Source organism: Alternaria hordeiaustralica (genome assembly GCF_023758085.1).
Source record: "Alternaria hordeiaustralica strain BMP 2776 chromosome Unknown scaffold_6, whole genome shotgun sequence".
NCBI lineage: Eukaryota > Fungi > Ascomycota > Dothideomycetes > Pleosporales > Pleosporaceae > Alternaria > Alternaria hordeiaustralica.
In genome coordinates this window covers 928,248-947,251 of record NW_026056778.1, presented here as the reverse complement: position 1 = coordinate 947,251, position 19,004 = coordinate 928,248, and the positions used below count along the sequence as shown (strand labels likewise).

General features: G+C 53.1%; 9 protein-coding genes across 9 annotated transcripts; 3 read left to right on the top strand and 6 right to left on the bottom strand.

The window, feature by feature from the left end:
- Window positions 1-93: 93 nt before the first annotated feature.
- Window positions 94-908, bottom strand: J4E84_004210 (uncharacterized protein; the record flags this gene model as incomplete). Its single annotated transcript, XM_049386818.1, has 3 exons — window positions 94-246; window positions 298-633; window positions 780-908. The coding sequence occupies 3 exons, from the start codon at window positions 906-908 to the stop codon at window positions 94-96; spliced, it is 618 nt and encodes a 205-aa protein (XP_049245588.1).
- Window positions 909-1,125: 217 nt separating this feature from the next.
- Window positions 1,126-2,705, top strand: J4E84_004209 (uncharacterized protein; the record flags this gene model as incomplete). The annotated part of the gene is made up of 4 exons (XM_049386817.1): window positions 1,126-1,176; window positions 1,229-1,304; window positions 1,351-1,846; window positions 2,147-2,705. 4 exons carry the CDS (start codon window positions 1,126-1,128, stop codon window positions 2,703-2,705), a joined length of 1,182 nt encoding a protein of 393 aa, XP_049245587.1.
- Window positions 2,706-4,299: 1,594 nt separating this feature from the next.
- Window positions 4,300-6,145, bottom strand: J4E84_004208 (uncharacterized protein; the record flags this gene model as incomplete). Its single annotated transcript, XM_049386816.1, has 4 exons — window positions 4,300-4,933; window positions 4,982-5,465; window positions 5,515-5,962; window positions 6,023-6,145. The coding sequence occupies 4 exons, from the start codon at window positions 6,143-6,145 to the stop codon at window positions 4,300-4,302; spliced, it is 1,689 nt and encodes a 562-aa protein (XP_049245586.1).
- Window positions 6,146-6,609: 464 nt separating this feature from the next.
- CCT1 (T-complex protein 1 subunit alpha) lies at window positions 6,610-8,426 on the top strand (the record flags this gene model as incomplete). Its single annotated transcript, XM_049386815.1, has 3 exons — window positions 6,610-6,652; window positions 6,702-7,975; window positions 8,028-8,426. The coding sequence occupies 3 exons, from the start codon at window positions 6,610-6,612 to the stop codon at window positions 8,424-8,426; spliced, it is 1,716 nt and encodes a 571-aa protein (XP_049245585.1).
- A 1,204-nt stretch (window positions 8,427-9,630) lies between these two features.
- On the top strand, window positions 9,631-10,775 carry J4E84_004206 (uncharacterized protein; the record flags this gene model as incomplete). The annotated part of the gene is made up of 3 exons (XM_049386814.1): window positions 9,631-9,639; window positions 9,834-9,840; window positions 10,177-10,775. 3 exons carry the CDS (start codon window positions 9,631-9,633, stop codon window positions 10,773-10,775), a joined length of 615 nt encoding a protein of 204 aa, XP_049245584.1.
- Window positions 10,776-11,036: 261 nt separating this feature from the next.
- On the bottom strand, window positions 11,037-12,020 carry J4E84_004205 (uncharacterized protein; the record flags this gene model as incomplete). Its single annotated transcript, XM_049386813.1, has 1 exon — window positions 11,037-12,020. The coding sequence occupies one exon, from the start codon at window positions 12,018-12,020 to the stop codon at window positions 11,037-11,039; it is 984 nt and encodes a 327-aa protein (XP_049245583.1).
- A 928-nt stretch (window positions 12,021-12,948) lies between these two features.
- On the bottom strand, window positions 12,949-13,647 carry J4E84_004204 (uncharacterized protein; the record flags this gene model as incomplete). The annotated part of the gene is made up of 1 exon (XM_049386812.1): window positions 12,949-13,647. One exon carries the CDS (start codon window positions 13,645-13,647, stop codon window positions 12,949-12,951), a length of 699 nt encoding a protein of 232 aa, XP_049245582.1.
- Window positions 13,648-14,299: 652 nt separating this feature from the next.
- Window positions 14,300-16,831, bottom strand: J4E84_004203 (uncharacterized protein; the record flags this gene model as incomplete). The annotated part of the gene is made up of 2 exons (XM_049386811.1): window positions 14,300-15,734; window positions 15,786-16,831. The coding sequence occupies 2 exons, from the start codon at window positions 16,829-16,831 to the stop codon at window positions 14,300-14,302; spliced, it is 2,481 nt and encodes an 826-aa protein (XP_049245581.1).
- Window positions 16,832-17,269: 438 nt separating this feature from the next.
- On the bottom strand, window positions 17,270-18,690 carry J4E84_004202 (uncharacterized protein; the record flags this gene model as incomplete). The annotated part of the gene is made up of 2 exons (XM_049386810.1): window positions 17,270-18,341; window positions 18,449-18,690. 2 exons carry the CDS (start codon window positions 18,688-18,690, stop codon window positions 17,270-17,272), a joined length of 1,314 nt encoding a protein of 437 aa, XP_049245580.1.
- Window positions 18,691-19,004: the final 314 nt, after the last annotated feature.

Genomic DNA, 19,004 nt, shown 5'->3' with positions numbered 1-19,004 from the left:
CGATTCTTGTTTACCGCTAGTACAGCCGCAGTATGCCGAAGTCGTCTTTCATCCCATGCACTGAACGCCGAATGCCCGATCGTTATCCGTCGCTTAGAAGACCATCTGGTGAGGCCTGTCGGAGCTACGGAGGCTGAAGCTGGCACCGAGGTAGTCGGCGAGGTGAGCCTCCTTCTTGATGGTGGCCAGGAGAGCCTTGTCGACGGCCTTCTGGTCCTCGACGCGGTCCTTGGAAGTCTCCTTCTTCTGTGGCTTTTGTCAGTATTGTCGCATGGCACTTCCATTGTGTGCACGTACCTCGGGCTTCTCGCCCTGCTTGAAGAAAGCATCCTCACCCGGCTTGTGGGCGGCCTTGTCCTTGGTGAAGTAGCCGTCCTGGCTGCACTTCTCCACAACCTTCTCGTCTACGCCGCTCAGGTCGACGCTGGTAGAGGTAGCGATGACATATCGGGCGTTTACGCGGCGAAGGGGAACACCGTTGACTTTGAAGGGACCGGTAACAAGGAGGACACCCTGGGAAAGGTGCTTGAGGACGACGACGCGCTTGCCGCGGAAGCGACCAGCAAGGAGGATGACGACGGTACCGGGCTGGAGAGACTGGCGGACCTTCGCAGGGCGGACAGACTTGCGGGCCTTGAGTCGCAGTTAGCGGAGCTCCAATTGATGTCTTGATTCTTGTCCTTGCACCCAAACACCCGCCGCGTACTGTCGCAGTGAATGCACCCAGCACCCCTGCAGTCCTTCTCTTCCGTGCAAACCATCGTCTATCGCGAACGTACCTTCTTGGGGACAGCAACGTCCTCAGCAGGGTAGTACTTGCTGGCCTTCTGCGAGTGGTGCGGTATCGACCTCTCCCCCTTGGAGAACTTCTGGGTGGTGGGCTTCGTGTCCTCTTGTTTGGCCGCCATTTCGTTTCGCTGTGGTCGTTAGTGCTGGTCGGTGGTGTTGGCGATGGAATCGATTTTCGTGAATTCGAGTGTGTGCCAAGCTGTCCAATCGATACGCGCGACCGGGCCGAGAGTTGTTCCGTTGGTTACGTAACCCGCGTGGAGCTTGCAGCTTGCGGCGATGCTCGCGGTACCGCCGCTGAATATCACTGCCCCAACACCGACACACACCGCAGACATGTCTATCCAACCGCTCATCACCTTCAAGGCCGGCCAGTGTGAGCTGACTGTAAGCGTCGCGGAAACTGACAATCCAGATCGTGCACTAACAGTAGCCACAGCGCGGAGAAGGCAACCAGCAGACAGTCAAGCCAGTACCGACACCAGGCTATGTCTATTTGTACCAAGGAGAAGATGGTTTGTTTGCGACCTACTCAGCCGCTTCCTCAACTTACATATCCAGAATTCGTGCACTTTTGCTGGCGACCACGCGACCGCTCGCTCGACCAGTCGGACCTCGACCTCATCATGATCCCCGGTGACGGCTCCTTCCAACCCTACACCGGCAAGGACTCCATCGATGACCCCGAGAACATCAGGTCGCCCACCGACGGTCGCATCTTCGTCCTCAAGTTCAGCTCGAGCTCACAACGCTATCTCTTCTGGTTGCAATCAAAGTCGCAGCACCCGCGCGGCGCGAGTTGGTTCAGCGAGCGCGACCTCAAGATCGGACAGGTCATTGACTTGCTGCTGACGGGCGAGGAGATTGATGTACAGGCTGAACTTGCAGGTATCTCGAGCTCATCCAACAATGACGAGGATGAGACCATGGAAGACGTAGAGCCATCAAGCCGAAACCGCCACGGTAGCACCGGAGGCGCTGGTGCTGGTGCCACAGGCGGTGATATCCGAGATGAAGGCGAAGAGTCCCGAGAAGGGGGCGCCGATGGTGGTCGAGCGTAGGTTCCATCTATTTGTATCGCATTCGGCGTCGTGGCGCAGTCTACCTTTCCGGACAGAATCGAGCTGCTGTGAAAATTACCAACGGCTCTATACAAAACTATAAAGATATCCTGTCACGGTACGGCGTTTTGGGAGAGGCATAAGACCATCCAAACATGGCGATTGGCACTGGCTGCTCATGTACAACAATAGAAAATAAGCATCATGCTACGTCTTCCACTGGCCACGCCGCGGCGCTCGTTTCGCGTTTTTGCTTTTGCCTATCCTATTGAACATCCTCGCTAACGCGTCGACAGAGCCGGATCAGGTGATGTCTCTGCCATTGTGCAAGACTTCATGAACTCGCTCAAAGGCGGCAACGCAGGCGGCAGCTCGCAACAACAAAGAGGATCAGAACCCTTCGCTAGCCTTACCGAGTTCCTCTGGCCCACGCATACTCTCTCAACCGTTGAGAACGCTTCCGACGAGACCATCGACGCACTGTGTGCCCAACTACCGACAATCCCTTTCCTCCTAGAAGCCGAAGTCGAAGACATCGATCAAATCGACCCCAACTCCGAGACCGCGCAGATGGCCATACAGACATTGGGTCGGGACGAGAAAATTGAGGTTCTGAGCAGGATCCTGCGGGCACCCCAGCTGAGGGGAGCATTAGGCAGTCTGAACGAGGCGCTAAGGACCGGTGCGCTACCGACTGTCAGCCAGGCACTGAACATTGATGTCGAAAACGGAGGCTATATGAGAGGTGGAGGCATGCCACTTGGTGGCGGAGATGCAGTTAAGGCTTTTCTGGAGGGTGTCAAGAAGACAGTAGAAAAGGAAAAGAAGGGCGGCGATGACATGGACACCAGCTAGATAGCCAAGCGGCTGTAGCGATTTGGATATGCTAGGCATTGAATGACGACCGATACACGAATGATGCATATATAGACGACAATGATCAATGGCACGAGCACTGCATGGCAAGGGTAGGATAATCGAATTATTCTCGCTCTCCTCAGTACTTTTCAAAGCGCTTTCTTAGAGGCTCGCTTCCCATCTAGGAGGATCTCCAAAGTGTACAGAGTCAGTCAACGGCTTTCGCCTTTCCACAGATTCATACCCATTATCAACTCTCATTCGTCTCACTGCCAACGGGGAAATGGTTATCAGCCAAACCTTTCCATAATTGCAGCCACCCCACTTAAGTGCTCAATATCCTCAACTTTGTCTGCTGGATGTTGTTCGCGATAATGCTTCATCCACGCATCGCGTTGATCCTTATACTGCGGTTGCGAGTAGCACCCCTTGCAAGGTACCCTCAGTCCAGGGAGATAGCGAGGAAAGTGGTAAGCGCAGAAGTTGGGGTCTACGTCACTGTTGAGATGTTAGCCATCGGACCGTGGAAAGAGAGGGATGAGACGCAGTGGTGACAGGGTACTGACCTATCGTCAACTTCTGGGTCGGCAGGTGTGAAGAATGTAGAGGATGAGGGCGTATAGGCGGAGATAGGTGCATCGATTAGGGTGCCGGTGGTGGAGAAAGTGGGTGAAGGCTGACTCAGAGTTGGGGATGTTGAAGACATTGACACCGGGGAAGTAGGATGGCTCTGCATATAACCTGATTCCGCACCCACCGCCTCTAGTCCTGTACCCGGCGCCATGAAGCGGAATGCTGGAGTACCGCTCCGGCCCTGTTGCTGTTGTTGTGCTTGACTGCCCAGCACCGCCGCTCTCAGCGGAGAAGGGTGAGCCTGTGATTCACGAGCACGCTGTGAAGGCAGATCTTGGACATCGGTTCTCCGCGCTGGTGGACTAGTTGACGAGGGCGCCATAGCGGACACAACGGAACTTGAGCGCGACAGATCCGGTGCATTCCCACGGTTGCTGGGGATGCGGCGTCCTGTAGCGATAGCGTGGGGGCACGGCGTTGTGCAGATTGTCTTGTGGTGCCCGCAAGCATAGACTTGGAGGAGTTTGTGACACATTCTGGGCGGCCGGCGAGGTTCTGTTAGAAGGATCGGGGGCTCTTGGTGTTTGAGTTGGTGGGTGACTCAAGATCAAAGTTGAATGACGGGAGTCAGTCAATGCCAGAGCGGCAGCGTGGAGGTGAGTTGGCACAAAGTCGGAGGCGGTGATGTGTCGCAAAGGGCTGATAAAAGTGGCGGCTCAATCATTCACAAGCGGTATATGAGCGTTGGTTTAGCTTATTCACGCACCAGCATTCGTTTGCCTACCTGCGCGTTTGTCAATATAAAAACAACATTGTACATTCAGGGAGATACGACTTCGAAGGACAGGGCAGGGCAGGTCAGAACTTTGGGTTCTATGCTAGAAGCTATATCAACATTGCAAAATCATGAATGACCAGTGTAAGGACAACCGCTTCTCCATGCCGCAAACACCGCGCCATCAAACTCCATGCCACCGAATGCTCGAATAAACAATACACTTCCTGAGGTGTCAATGCACTAGTAACTCCGTCCGAACAAGATCCACTGCTTGGCGGGAGTCTGACAGTCGGGGTTGATGCACTTGGTCTTGCCAGGCTCAATACCCTCGGGCTGCTCGAAAGGAATGCACAAACTCTTCGCACCCATGGCAGGAGCCTGCTTGTCTTCCGCAACGCCATCGCCCAACGCACTCCGTGCGCTCTTCGCCTTTACCTCATCTTCGCACTTGTCGCCCTCACAGTGGGGAACCAGGACAACGTTCTTGCCGTTCAAGGTAGGGACAAAGTCATCCCAGTTGGTAAGCTGAATGCGGTGGTCCCGGTATGCCTTGTCAGCCTTGTTGAACATGTCTTCCTGGATCTGCTCGAGTAACTTGGGGACTTCTTGTGCGATGCTGTCGACATTGATGGTACCACGTGCGGCGTCCTTGTCATCGATGTCGCGACGAGATGTGGTGACAATACCCTTCTCAGCATCCTTGGGGCCGAATTCGATTCGCAGAGGAATACCCTTCAACTCCCAGTCATTGAACTTCCAGCCGGGAGAGTAGCCCTCACGGTAGTCGGTCTCAACGCGAACACCAGCCTCGGTAAGATCGTCATGAATCTTCTTGACCTTGCTGTAAAGGTCCTCCTTAGCCTCAGCAGACATCCTGGTTTCGTTAGCATTGCCATAGTTGAGTCATCAGTGATAAACGTACTTGGCGGTGACTCCCACAGGAATGACAACAACTTGGATCTCAGCCACTCTGGGAGGAATGACGAGACCTCGGTTGTCTCCGTGAGTCAGAATCATGACACCGATCGAACGTGTAGTCAGACCCCATGAGTTCTGCCAAACGTGGACGTGTTCCGACTTTCCAGCTTCCTTGGCGGTGGGGTCCTCGACTGTGATGTTGAACATCTTTGAGAAATGTTGACCGAGAGCATGGGACGTTGCAGCCTGGATACCGCGGCCAGTAGCGGGAATGAAACCTTCGACGGTGGTAGTGTAGTCGGCTCCGGGGAACTTCTCGTTGACAGTCTTTGTTCCCTTCACGACGGGAACGGCAAGCAGCTTCTGGTATACATCAGAGTACCAGTCCAGGATCTGGAGAACCTCATCGCTCGCTTCTTTCTGGGTGAGATGTGCGGTGTGGCCTTCTTGCCAAAGGAACTCGCGCGATCGGATGAAGGGCATGGGATCTGGACGTAGATTAGACACTGCCGAAGAAAAGAATAGCTCAGTACTCACGCTTGAACTCCCACCGAACGACGTTGTTCCACTGGTTCAGCTTCAGGGGAAGATCGCGATGCGACTGGATCTTGCGCGCGAAGTAGGGGTACATGGCTGTTTCGGAAGTAGGGCGCACAGCGACGGGCTTCTCCAGGTCAGATTTTCCGCCCTTGGTCACCCACGCGACCTCGGCGGCGAAACCTTCCACATGCTCCTTCTCTCGCTCCAAGTTATCCGCGCTGATGAAAATGGGGAAGTATGCGTTTCGGACTTTCAGAGTCTTGATCTGGCTGTCGAACCACGACTTGATGTTCTCCCAGATGGCGTACGAGGAGGGCTCGAGGATATAGCATCCGGCTACGTCGTAGTAGGAGATCATTTGTCCCTTCGTAATGACCTGTTGGTACCAGTCTCCCAGGTCGACCTCCTTTGCGACATCGATACCAATCAGCGCTGAACCTTCGATCTGTGGCTTGATTAGTATCGCGCATGATGTCGGATGTTTGGTGTTGCCGCATGGACCTACCTTCTTCTTCTGTTGCTGAGGTTTCTTCGCGGCTTTCTGGGGGTTACCATCTTTCTTGCTCTTCTTGGTCTCAGAGATGGAAAGATCCTTCATCTTGCCATCGGCAGCTGTGGCTTCAGCCATGTTGGGAGGGTGCTAGATAAGGCCGTCAGCGTCTCACAAAGGAAAGGTTGAAGAGTATTGATCGTTGTAAAGACAGTGGAACCGCGATTGTATAGATATTCCAGACAAATCCATTTGTATATAGGGTGAGTTGGTGGGGCAGGCGGGGTATCAAGACGCGACTTAGGAATACTTACGTGCAATTGAGTTATGGAAAGTCAAAAAGACGGTGGGGAACCCGAACAGTATAAGGCGAGAGCACTCTAGAGTCTCGTAAAGCTAAGACAGAGTCGGCTTGTTGCAGTCTCGTGTGAGTCGACAGCCAAATGTGTGGAGGGCCGAGTCATCGGCGCAGGGGTCCAGACTAGCGCGATTGACGGGCGGAGCTACCATTCGCCGACGCCGACGCGGGCGGGCATTGCTGGAGATTTTCTGGACCGCGTAGAGGCAGCAACAACGAAGCAGAACAGCTATCACCCGACACAATGGCAGGAATCTTCGAGCAGTCACGTAGCGGAGGAACTCTGTGTAAGCCGCCGAAGCTAACAAGACGGCCGCAAAAAGCTAACACGTGCAGTCCTCGGCGGCCAGAAAATCAGCGGCCAGGACATTCGCGACCAAAACGTCCTTGCGACCCAAGCGATCTCGAATGTCGTCAAGTCGTCCTTTGGGCCCTCGGGCCTCGACAAGATGATGGTCGACGACATCGGTGACGTTACCGTGACCAACGACGGCGCTACCATCCTCAGTCTGCTGGATATCGAGCACCCCGCAGGCAAAATCCTCGTCGACCTGGCCCAACAACAAGACAAGGAAGTCGGAGATGGCACAACCTCCGTCGTCATAATAGCGGCCGAGCTGCTGCGGAGAGCGAACGAGCTCATGAAGAACAAGATCCACCCCACCACGATCATCACAGGCTACAGGCTGGCGCTGAGGGAGGCAGTCAAGTACATGAACGAGAACATCAGCACCAAGGTCGATGCGCTCGGTCGGGACTCGCTAGTCAACATCGCGAAGACGTCCATGTCCAGCAAGATCATCGGCTCCGACTCCGACTTCTTCGCCAACATGGTGGTAGACGGCATGACTGCTGTCAAGATGACAAACAACAAGGGCGAGGTCAAATACCCTGTAAAGGCTGTCAACATCCTTAAGGCACACGGTCAAAGCGCGACTCAGTCGATACTGGTCAAGGGCTACGCTCTCAACTGCACGGTCGCCTCGCAAGCCATGAAGACGCGCATCACCGACGCCAAGATTGCCTGCTTGGACATCAACTTGCAGAAGGAGCGCATGAAGTTGGGTGTTCACATCACCATCGACGACCCGGAGCAGCTAGAGAAGATTCGGGAGCGCGAGGCTGGCATTGTCACTGAGCGCATTGAGATGATCCTGAAGGCCGGCGCCAACGTCATCATGACTACAAAGGGCATCGACGACCTCTGCCTCAAGCACTTCGTCGAGAAGGGTGCCATGGCTGTGCGAAGGTGTAAGAAGGAGGATCTGCGAAGGATAGCGAAGGCGACCGGAGCAACCCTGGTCAGCACACTTTCTGATCTGAACGGTGACGAGAAGTTCGAGGCAGCAAACCTTGGCCATGCTGAGGAGGTTTCGCAAGAGCGCATTTCTGACGACGAGTGCATTCTGGTCAAGGGCACCAAGGCTTTCTCATCCGCATCCATCATTCTGCGAGGTGCGAACGACTACGCCCTGGACGAGATGGAGCGATCAGTACACGACTCATTATCAGCCGTGAAGCGAACCCTCGAGAGCGGCCGCATCGTCCCTGGTGGAGGTGCCGTTGAGACTGCGTTGCACATCTACTTGGAAGAGTGGGCAACGTCAGTGGTAAGTCACTCCAATCATTGCATGTCTACAACGTGACTAACGATAAATCTAGGGCTCTCGGGAACAGTTGGCCATTGCTGCTTTTGCGCAGTCTCTGCTTGCTATTCCTAAGACACTTGCCATCAACGCGGCCAAGGATGCTACCGAGCTCGTCGCCAACCTCCGATCACGGCACGCTCTTTCACAGCGTACAGTGAACCCTTCAGACCCTTCGTCGCAAGACGCAAAGCAACTGGCCAAGTCAAAGAACTACAAGAACTACGGTCTGGACCTGTCAAATGGTAAAGTGCACGACTGCCTAAAGGCCGGTGTACTGGAACCCAGCATGAGCAAAGTCAAGCAACTGAAGTCAGCAGTGGAGGCGTGTGTTGCGATTATGCGTATCGATACCCTGATCAAGCTGGATCCAGAGGAGCAAGGTGGAGGTGGTGACGATGGCCATGGACATTAGATGTCCTGGCGTCAAGAGGAGATAGACCCGTCTGAAAAGATAACGACAGCGTAATGAAGGCTCCAAGCCCACGTGCAAGATACTCCTCTATTATCCCCACTCTGTTCCAAGCCACCCTAAGGACCCCCAACCGAAATCTGCTTGCCGCGGCACTGACTCATTAAAGCTTTTGGGGGCCAAATGTGACCATCGTGTAGGGCTTTCGGACCGACTAGCACCTGTTCTCAAAGCTATGTAGGCAACCAAAGCTTGCAGGCCTCGATTTGCACCAAACACCAAAAGACTCCCAACGATACGATCGTGCACAAGCTCATCACTTGCAGCTTTCATTTGGGACATGAGAAGACTTGTTAATTATTGCGCCTCAAACCCTACCTCGGCAGTTCACGGCCACGATGGGGATCTACATGCGACTCTGCCGCGTCGCACAACACATGGCTTTCCGGTGAGATTATCTGGCGACCAAGACATCCGTTGTGCCTGGTGTTCATATTAAAGAGGTAAAGCGCACGGTGATGATGGCTGCAAGCGGCTTGTTTACAGCCTATCGCGGCGCTACACAAGCGAGGCGGATTGTTTCTTTCTTCTTCAGCTCGCTACCCCATGCTAGTTACACATCCGTTGTCCCTGCAGCGGTCACCATTGCGTCTAGCGTCAAGACGAACACCTTGTGGAAATACTGAACAGCTGTGCTTGAAATGATGTAGTAACGGAGAGAATGAGCAGGAAAAGCATAGGTATAGTGCAAGAATTGCAGTAGTCCTGCCTGTACAACAAGCACGTCCAACCGAACGCTTTCATGGAACCCAAATGCACAAAATCTCAGCTGATCAGCCTTCAATACGCTCTCCTCGTATGTGTGGCCGCAGCCGGCAAGCCCCAGCGGGTCGCTGCACGCCTTACGGCGCAATATCTTTCTCATTGTACGTAGCTCAACATACCTAGGTATGAGTACTTAGCTTATAGGGCCCTGCTCTTTCCTTAAGGGTGCCTTCTGTTCCTCGTTTTGTAATTTCTCGGGTCTGAAACGTCATGGCATATACCAGGCTTTCTTCGTTGCTGGTCGTTCTCTTTTCCGCAAAGTATGGGAGCACTGCTATGATACGGGCACCAACGCCCGCTGTCACGCCCGCCCCTGCTGCAACAGCTGTAGCACTTGCAGCTAGGGATGTTACTACCCTTGGATATATTTCCACGGGCATGTATGGCTCGAGTACACTTTGTAAGATTGATTGCCTACATTGCTTCTCGACTGTTGCTAAGAAGTCTTAGATGACACCATCACTGCAAATAACGAGGGTCATGTCATCGCAACATCAGGTAGCCTTTACAAGATCTGTGCGCCAGAATCTCTTTGCGAGTTCTTTTCTTGTGAGAGCGATTACGTTGTGTACCCGACTACATCAGTCTTCTGGTACGTTCTGGCTCCTGGTCGCCTGGATGTTGTATACTAACATGGCATCGCAGTGGAGGCTCAAATTTAACTTGCAGCTACTGGGAGCTGGCAACAGATATCAATGACCCTTCACCATTGACCAACTACTGGTGCGATGCTAAGACGGAAACGGGAGGAAGGATTTTAGTGACCACCCCAGACCAAGGTGCAATCTCTCTCTAACCTTGATGAAGCATTGACTGACAACACACTTCCAAGATTCATCAACCTCCCCTAACACTGGCTCATCCTCGAATACCCCAATCTCTCTGTCCTTCACTCCACTCTCACGTACCGCTTCTGGTCGTCCCTCAGACGCACCACTTGACCTTACACCTTCCTCCGGTAACGAAGATTCCAACGATTCCAACAACTCCGACGAATCCAACAATTCCAACAAATCCAAGAAGTCAACCCCAGTAGGCGCGATCGCCGGTGGAGTAATCGGCGGTGTCGCTCTCCTAGCCGCTGTAGTCCTCGGAGTCTTCTTCCTTCTTCGCCGCAAGAAGAAGCAACAGAACAACACCGCCGTCAACAACAACATGCAACAGCCACCCATCGCACCCCAAGCCCCACCAGCCGGTGTCCAATACTACCACGAGCAGAAGCCCGTCCCTCAGCAACACATGCAACAAATGCCGTCTCCACCTCCTCAACACCAACAACACTATGCGCATTACGATCCGAACGCACAACAACCAGCGCAACCATTCTATGATCCCAATGCCCAGTCTGCGTATGCTGCGCAGCAGGGTGGCTATACGATGCCGGAGAAAATACCAGGTGCTGTGAATCCTGTGCAGGCGAACCCGCACTATTCGGACGGGCCAGTGAGCCCTGTGCCGCAGTACTCCCCAGCTATGTCACCGCCAGTTCCAGCCACCATTAATGAGTTGCCAAGTGGGAGGATGTGAGTACAGTAGTATTGCGTTCGGTCGTGGATGATAGGACCATCGTCCTGGACAGCAGTTCATGTCTTTGTGCTGTCTTGCACAGTCTGGTACTGCGTGCCGTACAGTGGATGGAGAGATGGATGTGCATTTGAAGTGCAGTACAACTCTAGGTACAACTCTAGTGTTGATGAATTATACCCCCCTGTTATATGACCCACCAAGTTTAAGACGTTCTACGAGATGTCCGTTATTTTGCAGGTTCTGCGTTCGTCAGAACCTTCATCAAGGCTTCCCGCAATATCCTTTATGATATCCCCAAGCTAACTTTTGATGGTCCTTGCCGCAATAGTACGCCTCGCCGCATCCAGCACACTTGGATTTGGCACCTGGTGCTCCACAGTGACCACACCATTTCTCCGTCGCTCTATTCATCCACCTCTTTTTCGTCCTCATCGCCACTTCCCATAGCCAATCGTCTACAGGTGTACCACTGATCGCTAGAGTGCGGTCGCTCTTGCTAGGATCTGTACCCTTAGCCAACATGCTGAAACGCAGGGCAAACTCCTCGGGGGTATCCAGAGCGAACAGCTGCTTTCCCTTCGGCCCGGGTCCACGTCCTATGTCGCCGAACTGCATAGACGAGAGATCGAAGAAGGATTGAACCGTGTCACTATCGAGCGGAGAGAAACCTACGACCGCATGTAGAAGTTGTGGCTGGTGCCCACTAACAAACATTGCGCCCTGGGGGAGTACGCAGATAGCAGTGGTGAACTTTGGGTCACGGAAGGACTCCTCGACAATGACACGCCTACTGACTGTTGTCATATAAGACATGCCTGGCTGCTTACCACTAGGCGCATGTCTCACCCTCAACTTTGTGTCCTCGGAGAACAGTGCAAAGAAGATCTGAAGCAGACTAATCGCCTGGTAACAGCCATCGTGATTGCGTGCCTGATGGAATAACGTCTCTAGCTGCTCATTGGAGAGTGCGCTATCCTGGCGTTTGTTCGCGGGTAGGAATTCGGTGGGCAGGTCTGGAGCATCTGGATCGTTGGGCTGCTGCTGATCCAATACGATCCATGTGGACGCGTTGTTGTTCCAGCCTTGGTCGATTGGACTGCTGAGTGCGACCGTCTTCGGTTGCGTACCCGGGAAAGCGACTTCCCTCAATTTGGTGTGTCGAAGCCGAGGTTCCGTAGTGTTCCGCTCGTAGTTGAGTAAGACTGCGATGTCATATAGATCCAGCACTTCCTCGGGGTCCATCATGGTTGCCGGGCGGGCGTTCTGCACTATCCTGCTTGCGTGGAATTGAGATGGCGGGGCGCATCATCCCGCTGAAAGCGTGACGCGCTAAGCAGGAATCTTCCTGTTTTCGGCGTAGCGCTGAACGCGTGCTTCCAAGGTTGCGTGATGTCACTCGTCGCGTCTCTGGAAGTCGCGAACTGGAGACGGTATAGCAATTTTCACATCCGGAAAGCTAGGTATCAAGCGCGACATGCGATTGCGACTATCTGGTATCTCCCGCACGACCGTGATAGAGTCGCAGTCACTACATTGAGACTTTACAAGGTCACGACACAGAAGTACGGGAACGGAGCAACAGCCCTGGAGATTTGAAATGTGTTGAGATTCCTCGGATAGACTCTATTCAGTCTGATCGTTCCTCTACATTCTCTGACTGCAATCGTCATGCTCTGTCTAGACTAACCTCAACGCGCATCGTAATCTAGGCAGTTCTTACCAACCAACCATGGTAGCCATCTTCCTTCAGACAAGGAAAAACCGAGCAGGTTTGCAGACTACACTGCAATGAAAACAAACAAATCGGGAGATCTGACATCAATGTAGACTCTAGAGTGTTTCCTTGTTTCCTTGTACAAGGTGAAATCACGAAAGAGCTGGAGAGAGGAAGAAGAGACTTTGAAGGTGATCAGTAACTTTGGAAGCCATGAACGTAAGAGCTACTCTAATCGTATGCGTAGTTCTCGAGGCCCCCTCGCGAGCCCACTGTAAAATTCATGTCTTCTTCCCACCCATCTCAACTCGCTTCACCAACTTACAGCCTCGCACGCAAACTTTTCAGCTATGAATAGCTTTTCCCCGCAATCTGTAGTCTGAAGAATGGTTAGCATATCCCAGGGTGGGCTGTGATCAGACTTGTCAACTTACAGTAGCACAGGGCAGAAGTCATTGCCTACTCAACGCGGAGCTTCTTCTCTACCGAATGCTCGTCGGTGTCGACGCTGAGCGCTCGCTTCTTGGAATTCTCAGAGAGCACGTTCTCCGAGTGCTCAGGAAGAACCTCAGCTGAATGCTCTTCTTTGGGGTAGTCGTCACCGTGGTCCTTGACTGCATTCGCGTTCAGGACCTCGGCAGTATCTGCACGCGCGACTTCGGGAATGGTACCTTCTCCAGCGCGATCATCATCTCTGGCCATCATATACTTTAGCTCTTTGACAAGAATCTGGAATCCGTTGCCAAAGCCGAAATCGACGAACTCCTCTTTCTTGCCGCAGTAAACGAAAACGAAACCCACCACAGCTTTGAGCGGCTCACTGAATGGGTCTAACATCTTTCTCTTGGACATCTTGCTGAAGAAGGAGTTGCCGATAAAGCCTTCCTGTCCTACGTTCTTACTAAAGAGGCCACTGGAGTTTACGTTGCTTCTGAAGTACAAGTGTGGCTTCGCTGTGCCGCCACAGATGACCCAAAGTTCGCGCTCCCCGCGACACCTGAGTCCGTGAGTAGTTCCGACGCTGAGTTCGTGTTTGCCTTTAGAGTTGCGGCGGAAGCTGAATGTATCCGGTGAGGGAAGCTTGGCGATGGCATCAGGGCACTGCTCTTGAAGCATGTCGAGCAACCGCTCTTTGGTGTAACGTGGGCAACTAGGCATCTTGTCCTAGTAGCTGCGGTTGCTGTCAGTATATTTTCTAACAAAGGGAAGAACAGACACGGCTTACTGGTGTGGTTGACTGTACGCTTCAGCAAGCGGGGGTGTTGTTGACGAAAGAAGGAAGGATATATGGTACTGAGAGAGAACATATGAGGCAGCTTTATATGAAGTCCAGTCACAAAACCTCATTCTCGAGGCCCCGGAGTTACCTAGCGTCGTTATCACCTTGAGGTGAAGGGTAACTGTGCGTCATCCATTGGGTAAGTTGGGTGACCTGCCCACTTTTGACCGCCACATACCACAACATAGGAAAGTGAGGCATATACAAGGCCTCTAAGAGAACTCATGGCTTCCTAGTAGAAAAGACCAAACATCAGGAATGATGTGTAGGCATCATGGTTTCCATTCACGTATCGTGCAACAGGAGTATATGTTCTTTGTTCGCGTCCAACCACTATTGGCGATGTGTTGTGCTCATATAACCTTGCGACTTATATCACAGTCCATGCTCCATCTCCCTGATCAGCAGTCTCAACGATCGAGAATAACATCGTGAGCAGAAGCAGAATTCTTGTACCCATGAAATGGAACCAACAATCAAATGGTATATCTCCCAAAGCTAAAGTACATGATCGACCATACAACAAGCAAACTAAAGTCGCGCCATGTTCCCTCTCTTCCGCATGCTCTTCGCCTTCCCTTCAACAGCACCCACCTCATCGCCATCCAACTCCTTTCTATCAAACACTGCATCCTCCCAAAGCTTCTCACTAACCAGGTCCGCCAGCGCCAAAACCCTTGTCTGAACTGTCGCTCCATCGCGCCGATTCTTGCCTTCTCTTCGCGAGGCACTAATGCGCTCAGCGAAGCGCCATAATGGGCCATCGGCAATGATGCCGCCGTTCGACCCTCTTTGCGGAGTCCACTCCTCTGCTAGTCTAATAGTGGCGGGCGTTTTGTCTTTCGACTTGGTAACAAGAATCATGCCTTCTTCCTGGAAGCGCGTGTACGCATTCTTCAGTGTTTCCTTGTTGACAGCTTCGAAGTAGGAAAGGTCGCCTTGGTGGTACAGAGTCTTGCCGAGAACTTGTGCGCGATCTTGAACTTTCTTTAGGTCGAGCCATGAGGACGGCGATGTAGTAGCGGGTGACGAGAGGGGAGGAGTGAGCATCATCAGACTGATAGCGCCAAGCCAGGCGGCTTCGATAAACGGCCAGATGAGGAAACAGTAGAAGTCATAGTTTTCGCGTCCTTGAGTCCGTTCAGCAGGTGATAATTCGATGAAGTCCACCGTTTCTTCGCCCAGCTCTGTTTTTGACCGTGACATGGTGATGACACCGTCTTTTTCCAGTCCCTCGAGTGTTTTGGCGAGGTTGGTATCTAGACCTTCCGTGGGGAAGATGAACTCCCCGCGGAAGAGTTGCGAGAGGAAGTGCACCTGTGCGCGTAGATCGCCATAAGACATGCGTTGATATTCCGGGCCACCACCCTGCTTTACATGCGTGTATAGTGCTGCGCTGACCAGACTTTGTAGGATGAAGAGATGAATGGTCATGTTTCTGTAGAAGGAGAGTTGGAACCTATCCACGGCGTAGAATGTGTCTTCTGGTAATCCGGGGACTAGGCCGACAAGCCCAGGTCCCAGAACTTCCAAAGCGCGGTCGACAACAACGCTAGTGGGGAGGTTGCCAAAATGTGCTACACGACCACCTTGGGCTCTAACACGGTCGCTGAGCCATTCGACTCGGCGGATGAGTTCTGATTTGCCGACACCACGACCTCTTAATGTTAGTAAGACGGTACCAACGAGAGCGGTGGGCATCACGACTGAGACGTCGTTGATCTCTGACAAAACTTTGTAGCCCAGTGTGCGGAGGAGGCGGAGTCGGTCTTCTTTGGTATCGAGTTGCTGGGGAAGTTTGGAGAAGCGTTCGCGTTGTTGATTTATAAAAGATTTGAGTGACCATGGCTCGTGGAAGCGGACGTCTACACGACCGAGCTTAAGGGAAAGTACACTAGACGCGGACAGGAAGTCCATGAGATTTTCCTTGGGTTTTGGTTGACCGAGGAGTTCGCTGATGTATGAGCTGCGATTTGTTAGCGTTAGCTTCGGTGTCACGCCTGATTGAAAGACTTACTCGACCTCAATGACCTTATCGTACTGCGTCGATACCGGGCAAATGATTGCGTCCTCAACCCTGCCGCTCGCGATACTGTCGAGCATGTAGCTCAGTATGCCGAACTTGGGCGGCAGAAGCTTGCCGGTACGACTCCTCCCTCCTTCTACGAAGCACTCCAAATTGTATCCACATTGCAACAGGGTATCGATGTAGGATTGTACCAGTGTAATGTACAGCTGATCGTCCCCGAAGCTCCTTCGTATCCACATAGCGCCGGCATGTTGTAGGAAAGACCCGACGACTGGGAAGTTGAGGTTATCTCCAGCCACGACTGTGGGCAAAGCGAGTCCCAGCCGATAGCAGATGATTTGTAGCGAGACGTAGTCTACGTGCGAGCGGTGACATGGAAGGAAGATGATGGAGTGCTTGTCTTTCGCTGCCTTCTCGGCGACAGCGCGCAGGCGTAGCACTTCCTCGCTCGAGACGTGGACGCCCTGGTGGTATGCTCTTGTCAAGAGTTGTGTAGCAAAGTAGTATGCGCCTCTTATGAAGCCTTTGCTTTCCATCTTGCAGATCATGGAGTCCGTCCAGCCTTCGCTGACCTGCATAAGCGATTCCTCAATCTGCACCCTCCTCTTTGCCTTTTTATCTTTCTCGCCGACACCAACCCCATGCATCGCATCCTCGCCCAAAAGCCCTTCTTTCGCCTCAACCTCTACCCTCTTGTTCGCCAACTCGCGCACTTTGGCGACGAGCATTGGGTTGCTCAGCACCCTCGCCTTCATATCCTCGCTAAAGCCTGGGTAGAACTCTGGCTGCCCAATGTGATCGTCAAAAGACCTCCATCCTGTCCCTGAGAAATGTAGCGAGACTTCGCGAATGAAATCGAGCGGCGAGGATCGAAAGCGCGCGAAGCTGTGTATGAGGCCGCGGTCGGGCGATTCGTTGTAGCCAGCTGCGTGCAGGTAGACATTGTCGTCGGCTGTGATGCTGAGATCGGGAGCTTGTTCGGGGCTGGAGGGGCGCGCGGTGGAGGACTTCCGGTCCTCGTCTGAGGAGGCCATGCTGATTGGAATGCGGATGTGGGATATGCAAGGAGCGTCTCCTTAGGGAAAGGGTGCGGCGGAAAGCGCGTATCGCATGGGAAGGACGCGTCTAGGAATCGATCTCGGGAGATGGAGTTTTTCTGGTGTTTTAATTTCGTGTAGTCCACGTTGGCACTGTTGCTACGACATGGTGAAGCAGGCATGAAGCGTCGCGACGATGGACGGTGACATCGCAGGCCCACTTCCCCGGTCGCTATGCCTCGGCTTCTTGTGGGGAAGCCACGCCGGCGCACCATCACCTCCGATTCGCTATCCATCAGCACCACCGACCTTGACCATTGCTTGGTAGATTGCTATCGACATGCAATTTTATACTACAATACACTTATTTATATACATGCGTCATCATGGGATAGCCGGCGTACTCCAAATCCCACGACAAGGCCAAACAGCACATCAGAACACTTCCCACAAACTGACTTTCCCGTCTTTAGCTCCTGCAGCGACCCAGTGTTTAAGCTTCGACTGCTTCTCACGGTCTCTTTGCCGCTTGTTGACAGCCCCATCTCCGCACCCTATCTCATCTTGTGTAAGAATCTCACCGAATGCAGTGGAGTAGACACCTTCCTTGTGCCACTTTAGCACGGCAACTTCCTTGAGCGTCTTGGTGCTGTATATGCGGATCCGTGAGTCCCAACCACCGGTAATCAGAAGCCTGCCATCCGAGCGGACACGGAGCGACTGTTGACCTGCGTGTTTGGTGTCTGTTGTTTTGTACGGGGCTTGTAAGCTGACCGCTTTCTGGACTGGGGGAGCAGGCTTAAACTTCGGTAGCGGTGCGGCCGACGAAAGCAGTGAAGATAGACCGCTGGGTGTCGCTTTCTTGGAGCTCGCCTGATCAACAGGGTGCTTTGTGAAAGGATCCGAAGACGGTACAGATAGCTCATTGTCTTCTTTACCTGGAATAGATGGCAACTCCGGTATCTGATGCTTGGCTATTATAGCATCTGCCGAGGATGTGTAATAAAAGTCGCCCTCTGGCGAAGCGTCCAACGACAGAATTGGCTGAGAATGGGGTTGACTAAGGTAAACAAGCTGGGCGGTCCCTACGCTCGTGTCGGGGTGCTCTTTAGCCAGCTTGAATGCTGCAGTGACTCCGCCTTCATACCCTGCGAGCAGGAGAAGTCTTTGCGTGGCTCTATTGCGAACAAATTTCACGGCCATAACCATGCCTGTTTCGACGGTCCGTATCTGTGGGATCCTGACCTTGAGTAGCTCACCAGGGAAGCTATACACGTCGATCACCTTGTCGTCCGTTGACGGAACTGCCACAAAGATGGAGTTATCCTCTGCGATAGAGGCTGGAGGATGCTGATAGCCCATGGAGAAAGAGCAGAAGTTGAGAGTGTTGACGGGAAGCGAGTGAAGAAGCCACGGTTTGGGCGTATGTTCTCGGTTCCCATCTTCAGGTAATGTTGATGAAAGTTTCTCTGTCTCGTCTTCGAGTGCAAGTCGCCAGACTCTTATTCTGTTGTCTCGTCCATGTCTGTGTTGGCGGTCTGATGTTAGTAGAGCTCGACAGGCAGACGTGGGCTAGTCTTAGGGTGATTGATGGTTTGCTACAGTGACACGCACGTTATGATCTTTGCATCTCCCCATTGGGCGAAACCTAGGATGGGGCCATCGTGAGCTGGCCAGACAGCAGTTGGTCGCTTCGTCTGAACATTCCAGAGGACGACCCAGCCATCTGCGTCGCCCGTCAACAAACGACTGTTCTGGCGAACAAACAAAGTTGCGTGGATGTGCGAGGCATGGCCGCGGAGAATGGCAGTGGGCTGTGCCGGTGGGAGCGTGGCGGTTTGGCGCTCCAGGGCCATGGGCAAGCTGAGGTGTTAGTTTCGGGCAGGCCGGCACGAGAGACGATCGTCGAGAAGCGATGGTGGGGCCAGTGATGAGCGGTTGATTGTCGGGTATACAACGCGAACGACAGGTACATGCGCGCTTGAAACGGCTGCCTGCTGGGCGTTCCTTTCTCAGACGATGCTCGGTACTAGCGAGCTGAGGTTTATTCTAATGCTGCAGCAGAAGTACAAAACAGCCATGTTGAGTGGTATGGAGAAAGGAGGATTCGTTTCTCTCAGCTTAGGAGTGCGTGTGGAGGCGCCGGCAGGTGTTCCAGGGTGGCAGGTGC